This window comes from Pleurodeles waltl, chromosome 1_1 (genome assembly GCF_031143425.1).
Source record: "Pleurodeles waltl isolate 20211129_DDA chromosome 1_1, aPleWal1.hap1.20221129, whole genome shotgun sequence".
In the NCBI taxonomy this organism is placed as follows: Eukaryota; Metazoa; Chordata; class Amphibia; order Caudata; family Salamandridae; genus Pleurodeles; species Pleurodeles waltl.
Genome location: NC_090436.1, coordinates 803,740,477 through 803,762,809, shown reverse-complemented (window position 1 = coordinate 803,762,809; position 22,333 = coordinate 803,740,477). Strand labels below are relative to the sequence as shown.

The 22,333-nt window shown below is 43.0% G+C and overlaps 1 protein-coding gene across 1 annotated transcript in view; it reads right to left on the bottom strand.

The window, feature by feature from the left end:
- Positions 1-1,625: 1,625 nt before the first annotated feature.
- The window catches only part of GLIS3 (GLIS family zinc finger 3), an 868,281-nt gene continuing 847,573 nt past the window's right edge, over positions 1,626-22,333 (bottom strand). The window contains exons 10-11 of the mRNA XM_069228373.1: positions 9,686-9,868; positions 1,626-6,213 (exon numbers count right to left, since the gene is read on the bottom strand). Coding sequence (XP_069084474.1) covers positions 6,077-6,213; positions 9,686-9,868 — 320 coding nt within the window. The 3' untranslated portion in view covers positions 1,626-6,076. The remainder of the gene's footprint in view (positions 6,214-9,685; positions 9,869-22,333) is intronic.

Genomic DNA, 22,333 nt, shown 5'->3' with positions numbered 1-22,333 from the left:
AAGTCCTAACACAAGGGAGGTAATCAATGTGAGCTTCGAAAATTGTTGCATACCACTAGGTGCCTGACAGTGGTAGCTTCATTGATCAGTACTCTGCTTCGAGATTTGCACATTTTTTGTTGCTGAGGCTCTGACATACTAGTGAAATCTTTGACTTGGATACCGATGACGTTTGTTCTCACAGGCACGTTCCAGCAGCGTTAAAGAGACCCTTCGAGGCAAGTCCATGAGCTCAGCCTCTCCAAAGACTTTTGTATACGGAATGACAGGAGTGGCACACAGGAGACTTTATTCATACTGCATGCATCGAACATGGCCAATTCGTTAATACTGGCGTTTTAAAGTAATCTATTTTCACTAGATAGATCTGACTAGTTCTCAAAGACAGAGGACAGCAAAGAAGCAGAAGAGAAAGCTGCATTTGATTTAGTTAACCAGTAGGGAAAGAAGAGACAGCGAGAGTCAGGGCCAGAGTGGGTCAGGAATTAGGCCTGGGCTCCAAAATAGAAGTGGACCCCATTAGCGAATCAGATACCTAAAAAGTGGTCCACGTTTGCAAACGGGGAAGTTTTGAACTTGTAAAGGCACACTGTATGTGTGTTTTGCAAGGTAGTGCATGCTTTTGTACTTGCTGCAGGAAAATCAAAGGAAATAGTCCCACCAGCCCATAAAATAGGCCCATAAATAAACAAGCATTTGCAATGCAATGGGTCCCGCGTTTGCGTGAGTTAGAGCTATTAGCGTGTGAAATTCGTAACTGGACTTTTCTTGCCCCATAAACTAAAAATTAAAAGTAAAACAGTTGACAGAAGCAAGCCAATTCAAAGCACCACCGCTGCCATGAGACTTATTGGTTCCCTGCGTGAATGTCTAGAAAGATTCCTGGCTGGCATGAAAGGCACACCAAAACCGGAGGAGGGGCTATCACACGCTGTGACAGGAGGAAGCGTGACGTAATGTGATGACCAAAATTGAAATGTTCACTTAGTTAAAACGTCTAGGGAGGGAACTCAGTACACAAAGGAGGGACATTTCACAAAATGCACCAATCAAAATGAAGCATTTAAGACAAGCACAACAACGAATGAACAGCAAGAGTGGGTGTGGTTAAAAGCCCACAGAGAGATTACAGCAGGCTAGAGCGCTTGCGCGCTCAACCCTAAAAAGACCTGAACCTTTCTATTTCTTCATTCCTAAAGCTCAAAGCAAGTAAATCAGGGTCAATTTGTTGATCACTGAGCCAATCGTTTGCATCCAATTACCCCAGAGTAGCGTTTTGATTGATAAGAGGAACATTCTATAGGGAGTGATTATGCCTTTGTCTCTGATCAAACATCTGCTTGTTAGCAAGATCACTTATATCAGGAGGTTTGTAAAAGAAGCCCAAAGGTAAGGCGCCAATCCTTGTGTTTACCAACCGTGCCCCTCTGAGACAGAGAAAGACATGCCTGATCAAATTAGGAGATCTAAAATTCATTATGACACAATCATCCATATCGGTCTTTGGGCTCCTACTTACCCAGCATACCCTATGAATCATATTTAGATTGTTGAAAAGCTGGGTAGTGACGCCTGCTCTTTGGATAGATTTATTTCGGAGACTCTGTTTGATTGGTCTCAAGGGGTGAAACATGCTTCAAAATAATTACAAACTGCCTAGCCTCTGGAGGGAGGCCCAATTTAACTTGCTTAGAAGAAGAAGGCTAAACACTCTTGCCAAATGTGCCAAGATGGTGGTCTCAGATCTCGTAGCATATTTCTCCCCGCAAACTTTTGTGCCGTAAAATGAGACCCTTACCCTCGGCCACCGTCTCACCCTGTTCTTTCTGGTCCGGCTCATCAACCAAAGCACAACAACTGACTGGACCATTCTTATGTGCAAATCTGCATCCCCCTAAGAGACCATCATAGACTTAACATCCTGTACCACTGCGAGACAGGTATTAGCAGTGTTTTCAACCACCTGTAGCCTGGAGAAAATTAGATCCAGTGATTTTTTAACCGGCAGAACCAGATCCTTCATAGCCCTCATAAAATAACTTGTGCCCTCTTTGGAAATGTCATGTCTCTGCCCAAGATTTGTCTTATTATTACAACCACTCAGGCTTCTAGCCTGCTTGCTGTTGACAACCTCATTAGGTGTGTTATACTCTTTATTGGACAACTTTGTCACTGCATTCCTTTTCCTTTTTTGGGGTGGGTGTTGTTTCTGACACATTTGTCAATTTACAAAGGCTCATAGGACACACATGGGTTTGTTAGAACCTTCTCAGCCACAGCCTTCTCAGTATTAGGTAGATTTAGAACAGTGTTTATTGGAGTTTCCAAAATTTCTTTTGGTGGGTTTTGCATCGTAGCTAAGCACTCTTCAGTACTAATAATTTCTCTTTCAATCACACTCATAACATTAGTTACATATGTAGTGATAGAGTTTGATGCTTTACCTGTGATGCTAGTATGCTGAACATCCATTTTCCTTTTGCCCATTTTTAGGTTTTTGGACACAGCAGGCAAAACTAAATGCCGTAGCCAAGAGGGGTGGCCTACCCCAACCTCTTCCAGGCTCTGACAGACGCAGACGTCCCGAGCACTACGCAATGCAAAAGTTAGCTGGCACCCCTATTCCTGTCTCCGGAATGCAGGGGTATGTAGTCCAACCCCAGCAGCAACAATGTGGCCAGAAAAGTGACCCCCAGAAGTACTATTCACATACACCAAAATGCCTATGCAAATGAGCATTGCATACTTTTTTAATGCACAGTAATTGTGCTCAGTTTAATGTTTGCACAGGCAGTCACCACCAGGTCCTACATTTGGTAGGTCTGCAGGACAAAGATCAAGCATGAAGATTTGCATCTTTGTAAGAGCCCCGTCTCAAACCACCATTGTTCTTAGAAACCAGAAAAAACAAATGCGGTCCAACCCACATAACTAGCACAGCACAGTAACAGTTGTATTGTACTGTAGACTGATGTAGTGTTTACTAACCCCTAGTGGGGACTTAAAGCACTTTATAGATGGATAACATGCTAGTCCGTGAAGCCCAGAGTTAGTTTCCAGCGATAGTTCTAAGAGTTGCAATTAGACGTATATTATGTAAAATTGTTGGAGCTGGTGTACCAATGAGTTGCATGTGGATTCTAGTCTAAAGGAAATGTAGTTGTTAATTGTTGTTATTAATCAGATACTTCAATTATGTATCAATTTGCGTATAGTTGTCTAATCACTAGTTACCAATAGTACAAGACACTTGTCACACATACCAATAGTCGCCGACACAACAGAAAGCATTACAGTCCACCCACACCCTCATGCATGTAGAACAGCATCAAAGCCTCATATTTGCATGTCACCAGCTGCGCTCTTCAGTGGCGTAACAAAACTTGAGGGGGCCCTCCTGCAAAGTACCTGGAGGGGGGCCCCTCCCACCTGGACCAAGTCAAGGGCCTGCCGCCCGCGCACAGTGTACTGTGCTGAGGGGGTGCCCTGGCGCTCGGGGGCCCCGCGCACCACAGGGGCTGAGTGGGCCTTGGTTACATGACTGGCTCTCTTGTACCAGCACCCGTTCTGCAGGCTTTGGACAACCACTCACCCTTGAGGAATAGCAACACCTTACAGCTCACTCGCTCGGACACAGAGCACCTCAAAAAGACTCGGTGCAATCAAAGACACAAGGGCCACTAAACAAAATGATCCTTCACTGAAAAAAACACAAAGTCACACACATGTAACAAAAATAAACCTGACGACCGTGATTCTGCTCAGTGAGAAAGACTAAAGATGGAATGCGGTGAGAGAATGAGAGGAGAGGGTGTGGGAGAGGATGTGAGTTAAGGCCAGAGCTGCCGACTTTAGGGACCAGGTTTGGGTCTTGTGGTTAGCGCAACATCCTGTGGTTCTGGGGAAATCCCTTACTCTCCCTATTCTTAGGAAAAAAAATGAAGTCGACCTTGTGTCTGGGCAAATCCATTACTCTCCAGGTGCTTTAAAAAAAACACATGAAAGTGATCTCGTGTAATGTAACTGGTGTTCACCTTTGAGTAGACCGTGCGCTAAAGTACTGCGGGGGGGCACAGCTCAGGGCAAAAAAACACTAGGAACACTGTCAAAAAAACGAAAAAAAAATCATGCACCAAAGATCGCTGGGACCAGGTGAAAAATTGTTGAAACTCTGTGCTAAAGAAGGACTGTGAAACATGCGTAAAGATATGGCATCCCCGCAAAGTGATACTGACGTCAAACTGAGGAGGAAGGAAGATTATAATGAGAAAGAATGCATGCTCCACCAGAATGCACTGTGTCCCTCTGGAACTATTCCTTGAAATAAATATTGAAGCTGCCTTATCTATGCAATCAGATACCCTGGCTTTTTGACTAACATCACTTCGCCTGCAGAGATTATTTAGGGCTGTCTTTCATTGGTAAAAGTGAAACTACAAATCCCAAAATGCAACCATCTGTTGCCTAGGCATCAGGAACTGGTCGAGAGTGTCACGTATGACCTGGGACCACTTGGCAGCTGCAAATGTAATCAGCTGCTTGTGTTTTGCATATTCACATTTCACAGTTATAAAGGAACTTGTGTGATTAATTCAAAAACATTTCCCTTCCAAAATAAACAGAAGAAAAGATGATAGGTGAGAGTGAAAGCAATACCATATTAACTGAGTATGTTCACAAAATGTTAATGGTAATCAAAACAAGCATTTTCAATGGGCATTTGCTCGAGTTAGAGCTATTGGCGTCATAAACTCCTAACCGGACTTTTCTTGTCACGTAAATTGAAAATGAAAAGTGAAACAGTTTCACATAAGCGAGCCGCCATGAACATGAGTGTAAAGGAGACACACAAAAAGAAAAAGAAGCTCGCTCGCAGCCAAACGTATTGGCAAAACTGCAATTAGCCAAGTGACAGGGTCGATGGCCAAGGCGGTAACCAAACCGCCCCAAGGAGGAACAAACGTAAAGCCTTGGCCAATGATAACAAATGATTTTTGAAAGGCAAGCCCATGGACGAGTGCACGTGATGGGCGTGAGGTGAGCGTGGTTAAAAGCCCAAATAGATAACTACACGGTTGGGAAAACTCGACCTAAAAATGATCCACATACAGACCTTCCAGACCAGCCCTTCCGGCACTGCCAGATTGCCCTGTATGCCGGTCCAGCTCTGGTAGCAGATTAAGGCAGCCTACCTAGAGGAAGGTATAGTCAATTGCCACCCTGTAGAACAGTGCATATGGAATTTTATTCCCTGGGACAAGTAAACAATATGGGGCAGACATACATGCTGGCAAGTCAGCTGTGCCTCTTCACCTTTTTAGTGTGTCCTAAGGCCTTTTTCACTTTTCATTAAGAACACAGCACTGACAATGAACAGGCTCCTCCTGCTTGTGTTGACCTGAAAGAAAGTACAGCACAACCCACTGGGAGATGATTTTCAAAACATGGCTGCATGAATATCTCATGTGCATATCGGCTTTACTGCATGAAATATGTCCTTTCGACAAGTGCTGTCATGAGCATACAGCCAGCCAGCACTGAAAGACTCAGGGAAGAGAAGACATCATGCTGAGACGTGACTCCCAAAATGTACCTAGTACATCAAACTCAAGACGTCACCGCTGCGGTCAGTCAAGCTGGCCTTAACATTATGTACTTATTAACAGCTGTTTCGCTTTACTTGCTTTGGAAACAGGCAGATCGACTGTACATGAACCTTGCCTTACAGGTTTGATCCCCATGGGTTTTCTAAAAACTGCGTTTTTATTTTAAATCCTTTCCAGTGATTCAGTCCCAAAACAGCAGTAGTTCAAGTGCACTCTTTGCTTTCCCTTTTCTGCAGATAATGCTGTTGAAGATGAATAATCAAACAATAATAAAAAGTGGGAGATGCCTTTTTCTCTGACTTAGTTTGCATTTTTTTCCAACATTTTCTTTACTAGGCTGAGTCTCGTATGTCATATGTTGGGCCAATATTTTCAATGCATTGTGCTGACTGGAGGCTTGTAGATAAGTCTTACAGACCAATACAAACGAAAGGTGGCGTGTAGAATGATAGGGTCAAGCAGCCTTTATGTCACCCTTCAGTGTAGATGGAGGATAGCTGGCTTGGACATCGGTCCACCGCGTTAATTTGAAGGAAACCAGTGTCCTCACTGCCATTTCTCATTGAGTCTCCAAAAATCCCAGTCGATCCATGTGGGAGATCATACACTGGAGGAAACAGAGATAAGAACAATTAAATTAATGTGTAGGTTATTTGGTAACATAAGCTTAGTAGAGATCTCATGCTGAAACGAATTTCAAAATAATGTTAATCATGTACAGACTTTACTTTCAGAGATATATGTAAGTTATTAACTAGGTGGATAAGTAGTATGGGACTTAAGCTTCCGACCTAGAGGACCCAGGGCCCTATCACACAATGGACATAGAATTGCTATCTGTGCCCAGTTTGTCTAGTGCAAACTGGGAAAGCGCACCCAAATACAAAAAATAAATTGTTCTCAGTGCAGGAACAGTCATGCCTACAGTGGAAATAGTGCATTAATGAAAGAAGTACCGCCTGTTTGAAACTGCCATAGGTGCACCCAGGCTCAGTTTCAAGCAGCCCATGCAGGTGGGTGGCATGTGACTGGACCTGCTTGTGTGATGTGCCATTACTTCTTTAGAAGATTTCTGTCTTTAAAGGAGTACCTCATTTACGATCAGTAAAGAACTTCTAGTTCCTCCAGGCTTCTAGTGGATAATCTTGTTCTAGTTGTACATGCTCTTGATTTGGCTTTTCTCTCTTTTAGGTACATAGCTCAGTCTACAGAAATCTCAACTTAAACACACAATGCAAGCACTTCTGATTGTGTTGTTCCTAGACATGCACTCCGCTCGCTCTTACTTTCAGCAGACATTTTGCTTCACTCAATTTTGGTCTTGCATTTAATTCTTTGCTCTGCCCATTTCATGCAAACATTCACCCTCTCTTATAGACCGCTAAGCATTGACTCACCTCAAATCTTTACATAGAGCTCTTTATTCAGTGCTAAGCACAATATTGCTGGATGGACCAAAACTCACTTTCCTCCAGACCACACTGACCATTGTACTCTCTGCCCCTCTTATAACCCTTCATCTCACATGGACTGCAGTGTCGAATCTTTAGTATCCTCTATCTCCTTTTTTCTGACTTCAACAAATTTCACAGCTGTCTTCACCTGAACTTTGCCCCCGCTCTCTTCCCTTGTACATGTGAAACACTCAGTCTACAAATGCACACATGCTTGGATTTACCTGAATGGACCTCTCCAGGCAAATTTTTGTCCCACACATTCATAGAGACTGCCTCTCTTATTGTTGACAACCATCTAAATTCAACCCACTATGCTAAATTATTATCCTTCTTAAAAATTTCAACCTTTTGGTGGCTTGTAACTTCCAGCCTCTTTGCCACCCTGTCTTGTTCACTTGACCTTTCCTTTCCGGGTTGACTCTTATATTTACAATCTTTCTTAGATAGTCACCGCAGCCCAAAAACTTTTTCTCTCTTTTGTTATTGAGCATAGGCTTGATCTTATAAATAATATATTTTGGTTAAACAATTTTCTGTTCCCAACAATGCAAACGAAATGTACTACTTGTAGTGTATGATCTTCTCAAAATTTAACATGAATCCACTTAGCACAAGACAAATCCTTTGATTCTAACCCTCCATGAACAATTGAAATGCTTCATCTTCAGTGTACAAGCTTCTCTTTGCATTAACGTTAAAGTCAGTGGTCTTGCAGTTTCATGGGAGCCGGAAAAAATCCTGCATGCACTAAACTTTATCCCATATCATAAGGGACCAAGCTCAGAGATGGCAAATCATGGTATCTTTTGTCTCCTACCCATATGTTTCGATTCAGAGGAATCACATTATGGGCTTGCCTGCACTCTGTTCTCCGTCACTATTTTTTCTCCATGGACACCTCACCACTATCATTTGTTCTTCTGGGATGTCTTCTATGCAGATACGTTTCTAATGTTCATTTCATTTCTTTCCTCCTCTTCTTCACAATACAATTTCTGGCCATCAGAATTTGAATGTCCTCTCACTTTAAACACCTAATTTCTTCCAAAACTAAGAGTCTCATTTTTACTCATTACATACCTACAGCATAGACTTTGAAGTCTTCAGTTCTGAATATCATCCATATGTGAACCAATATGTAGAGGCAGTCTCGGAAACAAATACTAAAGTACAGCAGGCGGTATCCACCCTTCTTGAGGTGAGGAATCCCATCCGTGGTAGGAATGACAGTGGCAATTCAAAGAGCAGTGTATCCAATGGGCCACCCTCCTTCAACAGTGTCTACCTGAGAAAAACTTTCTATTTTCAGAGATGGGTCAAAAGCATGAAAGGTAAATACTCTATGACAGATCCACAAACCTAGAGGACTCCTAGTGCCACAGCAATATCATAAGTAACCTAGAAGGAAAACAAGCATAGCGCCCACTTCATGATCATCAAATACACAATGGCAAAAGACATTGGAAAGAGAATGAATTTATACAAGAGGTCCCAGATTATTGAAATATTGATCAAATATATGGAAAAGAAGCCACAATGATGGACATGAAGTAAAACAATATAGTACACACTACTGTTACAGGAATGTTGCTATAGAGTGAGCTAGCAATCGTTACTTTAACCTCACAACATAATTGTAATCAACAGAATTGTAATCTACTGAGTGACTTTTCTCTGGTAGCAGAAATGCTGGAATACAATTGGCTAATAGCACTGTTGTTTGCTGTAAGGAACAGTATTTAAGAGTGCAAGAACATCTTTGAATAAATAATTTTCACCAAGTTTGAATGTATTTCAACAGATATCTAAAAAAAAGCTTTGTGAGTAGGAAGAGACATTTACTATTCTTTTCACCACCCTTACCTTCAGGGGGCGTTCGTCCTCAGGAGTGGAGGAGCATCACCCCACCTGCTGTGAGTACAGCAGGCAAACACAAATAAACAAAATGGATAATAATGGTATTTTATTTTGCCATCAGCTTGTGCTGTGTACCTTGCAAGCATGAAGGCATGGAGCGGGGCTGAATCCTGCAATTGCAGGATGACTGCTGCCCCTTTCAAGATGCATGTCGGATTGGCCGGCTATCTAGCTACGACCAGCCTGACACGTGCACTGTAGACCCAGCAATCACAGGGCTGTCAAACAGCCAGGGAGGTTACTGGCACAGGCTCCCAGCCTCAAAATGAGCGCTGGGTTATCCTGCTCCAACCAATCCTGGAGCAGCTCTCATGCTGGAAAAGCCTGAGAGCAGCTCCACAGTTGGTTGAAATCCTGTTTCATTGAGCAGGAAGTCAGTCCTTCCATTCCTGCTCAGTGGACGCCGGGGGAGTAACAGATATGGTGAGTTGGGCATTCGCGCCCCATCATATTTATTACTTGCAGGCCACCGCTGCTTAACTTGTTGGCTCTCACCCTGCCTAACAGGAGCCCTTTTGCATGCTTCTAATGCTGTATTATAGTAGCAGTCGAAGCACGTTCTCACATCTCCATTGAGAAAAAGCATCCATGTTATGGCGCTACAGAATTGTAAGAAAGAACATTCAGTGTAGTTTGAAATATAAAAATCAAACGTATTTAGAAAAGAGAAAAGGCTGTTCAGTTGAAACACACATCTTGCTTTACCTGTAATTCCAGAATGTGCTGAGAAAGCTCTGTGAAAAACATCAAGACCTGCCTGTCCCATAGACGTGGGCACAAGGCAGTCCTCAAATGGAGGGACCGTATTGTAGGAGTTGCTGTGATGCATATTCCTCTGAGTGTCGTTGTAATGCGGAGGACAGAAGGTTTGCAGTTGACCATAAAAACCTAAAAGTAGAGAAATGCAATATATCATCATTTCCTCTCAAAACCAATTTCCCAAGAGGTGTGGTCATGGATTTAAAATAAATGTGTGCATTAGCATGTAACTTGCTACTCAGCGGCAGAAAGTTACGACTCCATAACAGCATATTACACATTACAAGACATCCCTGGGTCAGATTTGAGAATGGCCATTGCATTCAGTAAGAAAAAGCTGTATAAACCGCCTGGCTTTGTGAATACAAATCCCATCTTTGCAGTCTTCTCTCTGGCTTGTTGGTGGGTGGTGCATCCTGGATGATGCTCAAAGTGTTAATTGAGCAGCTTTTGTGGGTGTGCAGGGTAAAGGTCTTTTTAGTTAGGTGTGTGTCTGGGGACGGCCTTTTTGGCCTATGATACACCCATGGGCAGGGGGTAGCTTAGTCATTCTCTGTGGTTAGGACAAAGGAGGGGTGTTGTTCTAATATCAGTGGTGCCCAGATAGGGTAGGTTACATTTTAAGCATGGCAGGTCCAAATAGGATAGTGAAGGCACTAGAAAAAAAAAGGTAGGGAGTATTTAGTAAAAGTGTCAATTTTGGTGCAGGCCTGGTTAAGCTTGAAACATCCAAAATGTGTGCCAGGGGAGGGAGTAGAAGTCGCTGTCTGGACTTGCTCCCAGACACGCATTAAAACGAAGAAATGCTTGCAAAAATGTACTGGCGGAAGGACAGCAGTTACGTTACCCCAGATTGGCGATGAGGCTTTGGTCACGAGCAGTTGCTGGTAGCAAAAGTACTGTAGCGGTGCTGTCATATGGTCTACAGCGAGGGGCATCATGTCCTTCTGGGCAGTGAGGTGTGTTCCGTAAAGCATGAGTGGGCGGTAAGTGGCAGGGAGTCCTGATTATGGATGTGGTGTCCGATAAGGGGCAGCAGAGGGCAGGAGTGCTGCTGGTGGCTCACAGTACAAGTTAGCATGGAGAGAAAAGCCTGTTAACAGTGCTCTCCAAGTTGGAGGCATCCAGTTTGCTTCAGTCTGAGCTGATTTTAATGGCAGACTCAGAAGGTGAAGAGCAGCACTTGAAAGGTGAGCTCCAGCAATCATTTATGCCTCATTTCGAACTCATGAAAATAGTGTACAACTATTAAAACAGACACAAGTTGCACACAGGAATGCAGTGCCACTGGTGAACAGATTGTCTAGCCCAATGAAGTATAAGGTGCAAAGGTGAGTGATTGGAAACAGTGGGTTGACTCCCTGTACACATGTTTTGAAGGATGACCAGGCTGGTAGTAGGGAAATGGAAAAGCAGCTTTCATGTGCAGGAAAGGGGCATGGCAGAGATGAGTTGGGATTGTCAGGACAGTGGGTATGAATTCCTACTGATCCAGGTAGGCACAGCCTGGAGCAACTGAAAGGGCTTCTGTGTGTCTTGCATCACACAGGACTTAGTGACCTGGGTGGCATAGATGCATCGATGATGACATATGAGTTCGGTGAATGCTTCCAGACCCCGGTCAAGTCAAGAGCGTCTTGCAGACAGCGGGCTGGAGAGCAAAAAGGGTCCAAAGCTATCCTCCTGACATCGAAGGAGTGATGACCATATGTCAATGTTGATGGCAGTGGTGTTGGTGATGGAGAGTAACTGAGTACTAGTTCAGGTGGTTACAGTAGGATGAAAACTTTGGCGGATGATGAATTGCTGGATTATAAGGATGATGATGTAGTATTGGAGAAAGGGGAAATTACGGACGATGAACAAGTGGTAGGGAAGGCTGTGGAGAAGGAGAAGGTTGCTGGGAGGTCTTTTATGGTTAGTGGGAGTATTGGTGTTTTTCAGGAGAGTCATAGTAACCTGCAGAGTCAGGATGAGGCCACAGAAAGAATGAGTTGTGCACAAAGACTGGTGGTGGAACAACATAGTCTACGTACAGGTCAGAGTGCAGGAACAGGTATGGTTGGCCCCACGGCACATGGGGGGGCAGTCCAATTTAAAGTTTGGGGCCATTGGGAGTAGAGGTCTTACTAAGTTGAGTTTGACTGAAGCGGATGGGACAGCAGGTAAACAGCCTCAAAGCAAAGATGGATTTGTCATCAAAGTCAATTAATAGTGTAAGGGAGGGTAAGCAGCAGGAAACTGCAATTTAAATATATGAGAAGGGGAAGGAGTAATCAGGTAAAGAAGGTAGTGAGGCTAGTGTGGGTCAACATTTGTATATTAATGCCATTGGGAGGTGCATTTGATACAGGCCATGAAGGAAACAATTCAGAAGAGGTAATTTGTTGATGTATTTAAGTTATTACATAGGGAATTGAAGGCCAAAGGAGGAAGAATGGGAGATGGCACATCATCTCAGGGTGCCCACAATGATTGAGAATTGGGCATATACCTTTTTGATTTAGGCAAGTGTTTTTCTATGAACGTCATCTGAAATGATGCTTTGCAATCTTTAAATAATAGATGTGGTTCAGAGGGTGAAAATGGATTATGGGGGTTTTGGTTGGTTCCAGTATGAAGAAGAATTCAGAGCTTGTTTGGCAGTGTCCTCAGAGGAGGAATGGGGAGACATAGATGAAGAATTGCGGTTGCAGTGGATGAGACCGATTAAGCCTGTTCTAGTGGTACACAAAGCCAGCATTTTGCCTATGCAGCGTATGTCCTTTCAGGGGTGTCTGATCCAATCTAGGGTTTGCATCTCAGGTAGAGGACAGTGGCCACAGAATGGTGCTTGCTTGTCCTTCAACAGGGTAACTGCTTGAGACCACAATGCAGATGTAGGTATGATTGTGACAACTGTGGAGGGAGGCACCCAATAGTTCAATATCTAGGAGGTATCTAATTTGGTTGGAAAGGAAGCCCATTAAGAAGGGTGAAAGTGACAGAGGTCAGCTACAGTTGGCGGAAAAAAGGGCCAACTGCAATTGAATTGCAAGTTTTGAAGTATTGGTTGCAATTGTATTCACATCAAGAGGAGGAGAATTTATTTTATTTTTTTTCAGAAAGTTTCAGGCAGTGGTATCAAGGTTAAAGGAAAACACAATGGGACAATAATTTGTGTTTTGCAATTAAGAGCTCAGAAGTGGTAAATAGAAACCTCCACAAGGAGGTCAACGAAGGGAGAATTGTTGGCCCCTATTCTGTATGGACATGTAAAGAATTGACAATTTCTAAAATGGGGGTGGTATCTTGGAAGCAACAAGGGGATTTTCAACTGATTCTTCATTTATCTTGGCCAGAAGGTGAGTCAGTTAACAACTTTATAGTTAGCGTGGGTGCAGTTTTAAGAAGGCACTATGTACTAATGAGGTTAATTAGTTTTGTAAGGCATTTGGCCTATGTTTGCTGCTGGCTAATGCTACAGTTTCCAAACGTGTTCCTTTGAAAAGGCTTTTTACCATTACATATGAGCGAGTGTCATTCTTGGCTCCTTCTGTGGGCTTGGGGGAGATGGGGTTGCCTAGTCTACCCCTGTGCGTGTTGCGTGGGTGCTGTGGCCTGGATGACACTCAAAGCATTAAATGTGTGGGTGGACGGGTTAAGGGTCATTTTAGTTAGGTGTGCAGACAGCATCTTCAGCCATCGACAGACCCAGGAGTAGGGCGCAGCTTAGTCGTTATCCCATCCACCTTCCCCATTTCTTTTGCAAGAAGCTCAAATTTTATAAGGGAACTCATACTCCTGATTATTTATTGTATATCATTTAGGGTTTTAGTAGGGCAGGTCTGATTTCAGGATTTGTGGGTTTTGCTACTGGTAGGCAGGTCTGGTGATGTGTAACACGGCAAGAAGATGGTTGGTAGATGGGGGATTGAAAGGTGTGTGAACACAAGCTCAAGAAGGTCAGGGATTTGGTCGAAGACCAGAAAGATAAATGGGGTAAAGGTAACTGGGGAATGGTTTCATGACATCACTGGGGCCAGGAAGGAAGAGTTTTGAGGAAGGGGGCAAGGAGATTTTAGAAGGGTGGGGTTTTAGGAAGTCATTTTGTGCTAGTGAGGCTAATTAGTTTTGTACGGCATTTGGCCTAGGTTTGTTGATGGCTAATGTTACAGTTTCCAGGCCTGATCTATTAAAGCAGCCTTTTACCATTATATATGAGTGTGTGTGTCATCCTTGTGCCCTATCTCACCCAATGCCAGAAAGTTCACTGTGACTAAACCTCTGTTTCACAATTCGTGAAAACAACCACCTACACATTTATTATGAGATTCATAGTTAGGAAACAAAAGTTAACGTTCCCCATCACATCTTGACTTCCCTGCCCCAAAATTAAGTATTTCTATATTTGGAGAAAAACATCAATATTACACAGATAATGTTTTCTTCTGCTGATATCTGATTATAGTCACCCATGCAGCTTTAACAATGTGCCTAAAGTGATGAGGTGGACTTCCAACATTTTCTCATCTTAAGGGGAATCTGTATAACACCTAGAGACTCTAATGAGGTTGTGACTGTCTTCAGATCAGTAAAATGGGAAGAAATCACAGTACCGTCTGTCAAGAATTACTTTGCATGTAGATTTGTGGTACCAATCACTGAGTATATATTTGACATATAATTAAACTATTTAATAGTATAACTCTAGGTCTTGCAATTTTACTGTCACTTTTCAGGACCAATTTAGGGAGCTCTTTACTTTGCTTTTTTGGAGCATTCTGGGCAAAAGCTTAGTATGGGCTTAGGTAAAGCCAAACAATGAAAGTCTCTTGCTGCTCAACCAGACTACCCTATCAGGTGACTCTGATAGACACAGATTCTGGTTTGAGGTCATGTCCTGTGCTCTCTAAGTTCTCTAGTGTTTACTTAAGGAAGACAAAAACTCTTACATAGTGTTCATAAAGTCATTGAGTAAGTCCACATGTCCAGCTGCACTATCCCCATTACTTTCACTTTTGTCTTGATATTTGCCTGAAATGTTAATTTTGGCAGAGTTTTTATGTTTTTAATACCTAGGGACCACTCAACTGCAGATATGGTGCTCCACAGGATTCCTGATTATTCCTTAGACTGTGGACACTTCCATCAGTCTCTCAAGTCTGTAATTACAAGGAGCAGTCCCCTTAAACCTTGTTTGCACTCTTTCTGACTTATCCCAGCATTATAGTGTTTTGGGTAGCTGCACCCAGGGGCTATGCTTACTGTCCACCATTTTTACCTTAAATTACATTGGCCTCTGGGATTCCTTCATGTTATCATGAACATTATGTTCAAAGGTATTGCATTCATAATCACAAACTTTGTAATGTTTTGTGCATGGAGGATAGTTTATGACCATTATTGTTGCACCTACTGTTGAGATTACCGTTAGCTGATCACAAAAATCTTTTTATGTGTCTAAATGGAGTTTGCATGGGAGAGGATTTATCTGCCCGGATGCACAGGTGTAAAAGGATGTCCCAGCAGGCCCTGTGGTGTGTGGGGGGACCAGCGTTCCTTGGTTTGGGGGGCCATTATCCCTTAAATCATGTCAATGCATGCCTTGCAAAACGCATGCAATGGCATGGAATAAGAAATAGTTAACTGTGTGAAGGCCCCTGCAGTGCAAGCAACCGTTCAGGGGCTCCCATTGAGCCCAAGACCAATGAATATCTGTGTGATATGGGAAACACCAGGGACACTCATCACATTCTGCAAGAGGCCTAATCATTTTGCATTACACAACTGCCCAGGGGTAAGCACACCTCTGCCCTGCATCACTTGCAATGTTTTTGCTCTCCGGGTAGTGCCTCTCTCTAATTGGAGAAATATAGAACCTTTTTGGCCTGTACACCAGCTAGAACGATAAATGCCTTTGGGCCCGATGATTTGTTCTGTGGTCTCAAACACTACAGGCCTGATTTAGATTTGGCAGACAGGTTACTCCGTCACAAAGGTGAGGTATTTCCCATCCGCCGTATTACAATCGCCACAGGCTATAATGGGATCGTAATATGGTGGATAGGTTATCCATCATGTACTCTAAAATAGGCCCTTAATCCCGGTAGGTCAGACTGCAGTATGCTCTCCATCACAAAAGCCATTCCCTTCCTAGTGTAGAACCACTGACACAGATTTCCTAGTAACCGCAAGAGATGCGATGGCAATTTTTTTTAAAAGTTGATCACTACTATCCCTAAACCGGGGATTATGATAATCTTCCCTGCCACTGTTTCAAATTTATAGGCATGTGGTTACTGTATCATTGCTTCATTGTTTGCCATTGTATGTCTTCCTTTCTTTCAGATAGTATTTCGTGTTTCCGATCACCAGGACTACAAGTATCATTTTGTAACCTGACAAAAGGCAACCGTGTATTGGTGGAAGTGGTCCTCAAATTTACAATACAGAATTCACAAGCAGGGAGTGATCGCAAACTCCAAATACTTGGGAACATAGTTTGATACATCTAACCACCTTACCTGTATCTGAATTTTGCTGCTTTTTTCATGTTTGGTTTTCATGTGTTCACAGTCATTCAGTGATCACCACTATAGAGTTTCCATTCAAGGGGTCTGTTTTATCAGTCTTATTTATCAGTCTGCTGTTTCTGCATAAGCTTTTAATGCATTTCAGATGAATGTACTTTTTAAATGTTGACCTTTATTGTACATATATACACAGTTTGTGGAATATTTTTATATTAAAGTGTTGCATCTTTACAAAAATTCACGCCCATATCTAGACATTGACATCTTTAATAGAAATCCCATACTTGTGCTGATCTGTACTCAAACTCAGACTCACATCACCTTCTTCCATGAACTAAGCCTTGACTGCTCATCCAATGGTACCTAGAAAGTCAGGAGGCTTGACTCTCCAGGTAGCTGTGAATCATCTGTCTGACTTTTATCTAACTACTAAATGGTGCATTGTGTTCTTCTTTAGGAGCGCTCCAGTATTCGTCATGCTCTAGTAATCACAAACGCTAAATGGTATTTACGTCCAGCCCGGGTTATATCACTGTATGGTTAAAGCATTTCCTTTTCATTGTATTTATGATTTGTGTACTTCTTACAATACATAGAGCTGTGTACTGAGATAATGCAAAAGCTCTTAGGCCTGGTTGCAAATGGTTCCTTCTTTATTGCAGCTGAAATAACTGTGTTTTGGGATGTAACTCAATCCCACACGACCTTCTTAGAGCTAAGATTTGACTGCTCATTCACATCCACCCATAGAGTTCAGAAAGATTGTGAGGTCAACTTTTGGCACAGACCAATTACCCCAGAGCTTGGTTATTGAGAAACACCTGTACCCTGGAACTAACTCTGTTTTGCCTGCTTCTCAGGTTGTTGAGAAATGCTGAAAAGATCAAAATTTGAGCCAAAAGGCTCTCCCAAAAGCCTGGACGGTAGTTCATGGCATGATGGAGAAGAACCTTTCACAGACAAATCGTTTTCTTAGGAAGGAATTTTCATATAGCTTTTGCATTATCGAGTGCATACTTTCAAGATCTGAGTTTACAATGAACATCATCCTCCAAACATTTCTATTCTAAGGGTACACACTCTTTATTTTCCTCCAGGATACAACTATGTGGGTGATGTGATTGGAAAGAAAATATGCCCGAGACTTCAATATGGCTAATATTAAAGTCCACAATATTAATCCTATTGGCTCCCATTCTCTCTGCATAGAAGTAGATGGTGCTGATGATTTAGATTTGAAGGTGGTTTAGACTGATTCCCTCTAAGCTAATGTGGCCAGTGTCAATTCTGTCAACACTGAATAGAGAAGCAGTGTTTACATGCTCTTAATTTATCCATGGTTTGCCCAGCTGTCATCAATGGAGGTAGCTAGTATAAAAAAAAAGACTTTTTTAAATAAGCAAAAGAGTCTTCAAGGGAAAAAAAGATGAGGGAAAATCTAAACTAAGTCCTCCTCCTTTAGACAGCTTCCGTGAATATGTTTTGCCTCTTAGAAGGCAGGATACGTGCTGGGACAGGAAGGAAGCATTTGAGATTCACTGGACAGAGACCGTCAACGTCTTTCATCTACAGACCTGGAAGCAATGTAGGAAAGAAGGTTTAGGCCAGGCTGACTGAAGGTGATCTGAAATATCTCCTTCAGAAACGGATTTTAAAGAGTAAAAATGTTTTTTTTACAAAGAGAGGCCTGATATAGCTCTTTTCTCGCTGTTATATTACCTATCTAGCCAGGGTTTCATTTAATTTGCTATGCACGCCCTCATCTTGTCCTTCATTTGCAGACAGTGTCTTCTTTGAAATGACGGTGCACCCTTTGAAAAGTACACACCCCTTTTAAAAGTCAATAATTGTGCAAGTTGAGTAAAATTGGCTATAACATCTACATGACAGAACAACAAAAAATAGGAAAGCTTTAAAAAACACATGACGCTGAACAGACTGTGAAGCCAGAGGCTGTATTTATGAAATCCCAAGAGGAGGAGGACACATTACATCACTAGGAAGAAGGGTTTTGGGGCATGTTTGGTTGAGGAAATTCCAGAGCTAATTGACTCTTTCTAGGCAGAGAAAATGAAAATGTTCAGTGAAAAAGTTGGAGGTAGGAGTGTTGTTCAAGGTTCAGGCTCCACTCAAGTCCTCATTGTTCTCATCTAGGCAGTCTCTGATTCAACAGGTACAGGCGAAACTGACAAGGATCTTAGAGCCTCAAAAAAATAAGATCTAATCAAACTTACTAAGTTTAATAAGACGAGAAATGTATGATACTGCAGCACCCAGAGTGTAACTAAAGCATGGCATCAGCAAACGACTAGAAAATTTCGCCTCATGAAAGAAACAAATAGAATTATTGATGATTCAATCTAGGGTGCCTATCACAGAATCTTCAAGGATTCTTTTTAGACTGAAACCCACAGTGTCAGTTAAGGGAGAAGGTAGGCAAAAGGGAAGCTGCTCCCTTGAGCAATTCTCAATAACAGTGACTGCATTTCCTCGTCAAGTGAAAGAAGCCAACCACAGACTAGTCCTCGCCTTGCCAAAGCAACAACACTATCGCTGACTGCATCAGAAATTTGCCATAGTCACACCTTTAGCTGACAAACTTGAAAATGATATCCAAGCTCAGCTCAGCATATTAGTAATTGGATCATGAGGTTAATAATGGATCTGCCTGCTGATGGACAGCATTGTTATAAACAATGGATGATGGCTTGCAATCTTGCCCTATTCATGGCACTACACTCTTTCTATGCAATGCTCTTGGCGTATCAACAATGTCAGAAGAGAAAGTTATGGAGGACGTTCCCTCAGATCAAATTTCTGTAACAGAAAAAAGCTCTTTATTCGAAGGACATTTCATTCTAGCACTGAGGCTTGCAGGTAGTCTACAGCCACAGCATTGTATGTAAAGCATTATTTACTTATTAAAAATTTCCACCAGAAGAACATGGTACTATGGTTGAACTCACTAGAGGCTCCATTGTAAAGTATATCACCCTTGTATGGGAAATCAAGGTCTATCCCCGTCATTGTGGTTTGAATAAACAACTGGGTGATTACTGGACTGCATGACTATGTTTAAGGGGGTATGAGAATATGATAGATAGAACACAGCATTGGAGTGGTGGATAAAGATAGTTATATTTGTGGAACGATGATGTGAAAAAAGTTGTCTCTGTATGCATGAGTGGTAGGACACTGCCTTTGTTAGAATTCTGTGCTGGAGCGTGGCCTCTATTAACTTCAAAACACCAAAAACAGTGTACATTGTGTTTTATTTAGGTTTATTTTTCAGGCATTTTATACAGCAGGCTTCAGCTTAGGGCCTCAAAGCACTGGTTGTAAACACTTCTAAAGGAGTAATAAAAATGAATGGAAAGTCATTTTAACAAAGGATGCTATTAGAGGTGAAAATACTTAAAACACAGAAGCTAAATAAACCAAAGCCTTAAGAATAACTTGGAAATAAAATGCAAGTAGGATTTGATGGGAAATTGTAGTCCTGAAATTTGAGAACAAATTCAGGACGAGTAAATGATTGTTAGGTTGCTGAATATTTGCCACAAAGGGCATAAAGGCTAAAATCAAGTAGCAGTGGCACATACTGGTTAAAGTTAGAAAGTAAGTTTCCAGAGAACAGAATAAGGGTTGCTGGCACAAAGGGGCATATTGCAGACAGTGAGAGTATTGGGATCCACAGAGATCAAGGTCTTGCGTTTGCGTAGGTGGAATCATGACAATGCAAGATGGTATTAAAATGAAATAATACAAGACCTGTGTTAGGGATAAGCTTGGTAAGGAGAGATAGTGCTCAGAGACTCAAATGCAACTAGATCTATTTCCTCTTTCAGACCTCTGCTCATTGATCTTTGTGGGTACACCAATAAGAATTTAATTTGGATCACAATAGAGGAGAAACTTTGTGTAAGAAATTGGGTTACTGGTTGACTGTGGTGGGCAACCTTGTCAAGCAGCAACCACAATCCTTGTCAGGGTGAGGCACAAGCCACCTGTAAATTAACCTGTGCTCAACTCTCTGATAGCTTTGTACAGAGCAGTCAGGCTTAACTTAGCGGCATTGTGTAAAGTATTTATGCAACTTTTCAAACAGTAGAGAAGTGAAAACATCTCACAAAAAGGATCCCACATCAGGTTAGAAAATTAGAATACTTTCCAATAAATTAAACAAGACCAAAGCGGCCAAAAAACAATTAGTAGAACCAGAGATATGCAAGTTGAAATATTTTAATGTAAATAGCGCCAAAAAGCGCAAAGCGCCAATTGTGGAAATCTGCGTTGGAGCTATGCTGCGCAGCCCAAGCGATGCGTCGGTTTCAAGATGCAGTGAGGCTGCGATGCATGGTCTTGTGTCATTATCAAGGGACCCATTAGTTAAGGCTTGAGATGCAAGGTTCTGCTTAGAGGATACATTGGACAGGTGGGGTGATGTGTGAGTACTGAGGACCTGTGAGACTGCGATGAATAGTCTGGCATCGTCCATGAGGGATGCAAGGGCCTGCGCTGAGGATTCATCACACAGTGGCAGTTCCAATGAGGAATTGGACCGCAATGTGATGCTGGTCTTTGTAACAGGGAAGACCCATTCAGCGGTAATAATGCGTCAGTTGTGTTCAGATTTGCGTCGCACAGCAGCAGAAGATTCATTGGTTCTGCTGGGCCAAAAGAGGCTGGCAGAACACCTTAAGCCTACTTCCAATGGTCCAGGACTGGGGTGGCAACACTTGGCAGGGTAGACTCACAGATGACAGAATTCAGGAGCTGGGGTCAAGTTGGTTGGAGCTTTCGGTCCCTGAGACTCAAGTCAGGCGGCCAGCCAACTAGCCCTTGGAGTTACCCCGGGGTCCTGCGTTCAACAAATGCAGGTCCAGTCCTTCTCACCCAGACAAGAGTGCAGTAGACAGCAAGTCCTCATATCAAGGCAGAAGTCCTTCAGAGCAGCAGTCCAGAAGGGTGGCAGCCCTTTGAGCAGCACAGCAGTCCTTTCCACTAACAGAATATCCACAGGTCAGAAGTGTACTGAAGAGTTAGTGTCTGAGGTCTAATATTTATACCCACTTGTGGCTTTGAAGTGGAAGAAGCATCTACATTCTTGCCTTTGATGTTTACAGGTTCCCTGTCTTCCTCGCCCTGGCTTCAGACTGACTAGCTACAGGGGGCATGCAGTCCTTTGTGTGGAGGCAGGGCACAGCTTATACAAGTGTAGGTGAGGCAGTGCCCAGCTCCTTCTTCCCATCCTGCCAGTGGAGGCCCATCCAGACACACCTCAGCTTTCCATTGTGCGGGGTTGTATAGGAGGAATACACAAAGCCCAACTGTCAACTACACGAAGTAATGTGACCCAGAGAGAGGCAGCAGGCACCAAGGTCCTGATTATGAGTTTGGTGGGCGGAAAAGCCTGCCTGCCAAACTTCTGTTGTCGGGTTACTGCCTATGCGGCAGCCCTCCTGCAGCCCCTATTATCAGTTTCCTGCTGGCCCAGTGGGAAACAGCTCACAACACTAATGCAGGCTCGTAATCGGGCCTGCACAATGTTCCTGTCCGTCAGATGCACCAGCACCCATCACGCTTTTCACTGTCTACTAAGCAGACAGTAAAAAGCATGACGGGGCTGTCAATGGGGGCCCATGCCAAGTGCATGGGCAGTGCAGGGACCCTCATGGGAGCCCCGGCACCCCGTCTCTGCCAGCTTTTACAATGATGGTGCAATCGCCATGTAAAAGCCGGCAGAGAGGGGACTCATAATCCCCAGGGCAGCGCTGCCCTGGCAGATTAAGACCGCCGGCACTGCCAGGCCATCAGCCAGTGAAAAAGTGGCAGTGACGGCAATCTGACCTTGGAGCATTTGCCACGTTCATAATGTGGAGGCCGGACTGCTGCATTGTCCGTGGTCTGACCGCCCCTGGGACCGCCAGACTCATAATGAGGGCCCAAATGGCTAGGGCAGACAAATACCAACTTTTGAAAGTGGCATTTTCAAAATTGGAATTTAAAATTCGACATCACCATAAGTTAGGATGTTTTCATTACAATTCCAAAGACCCCAAACAAGAACTGGTTACCT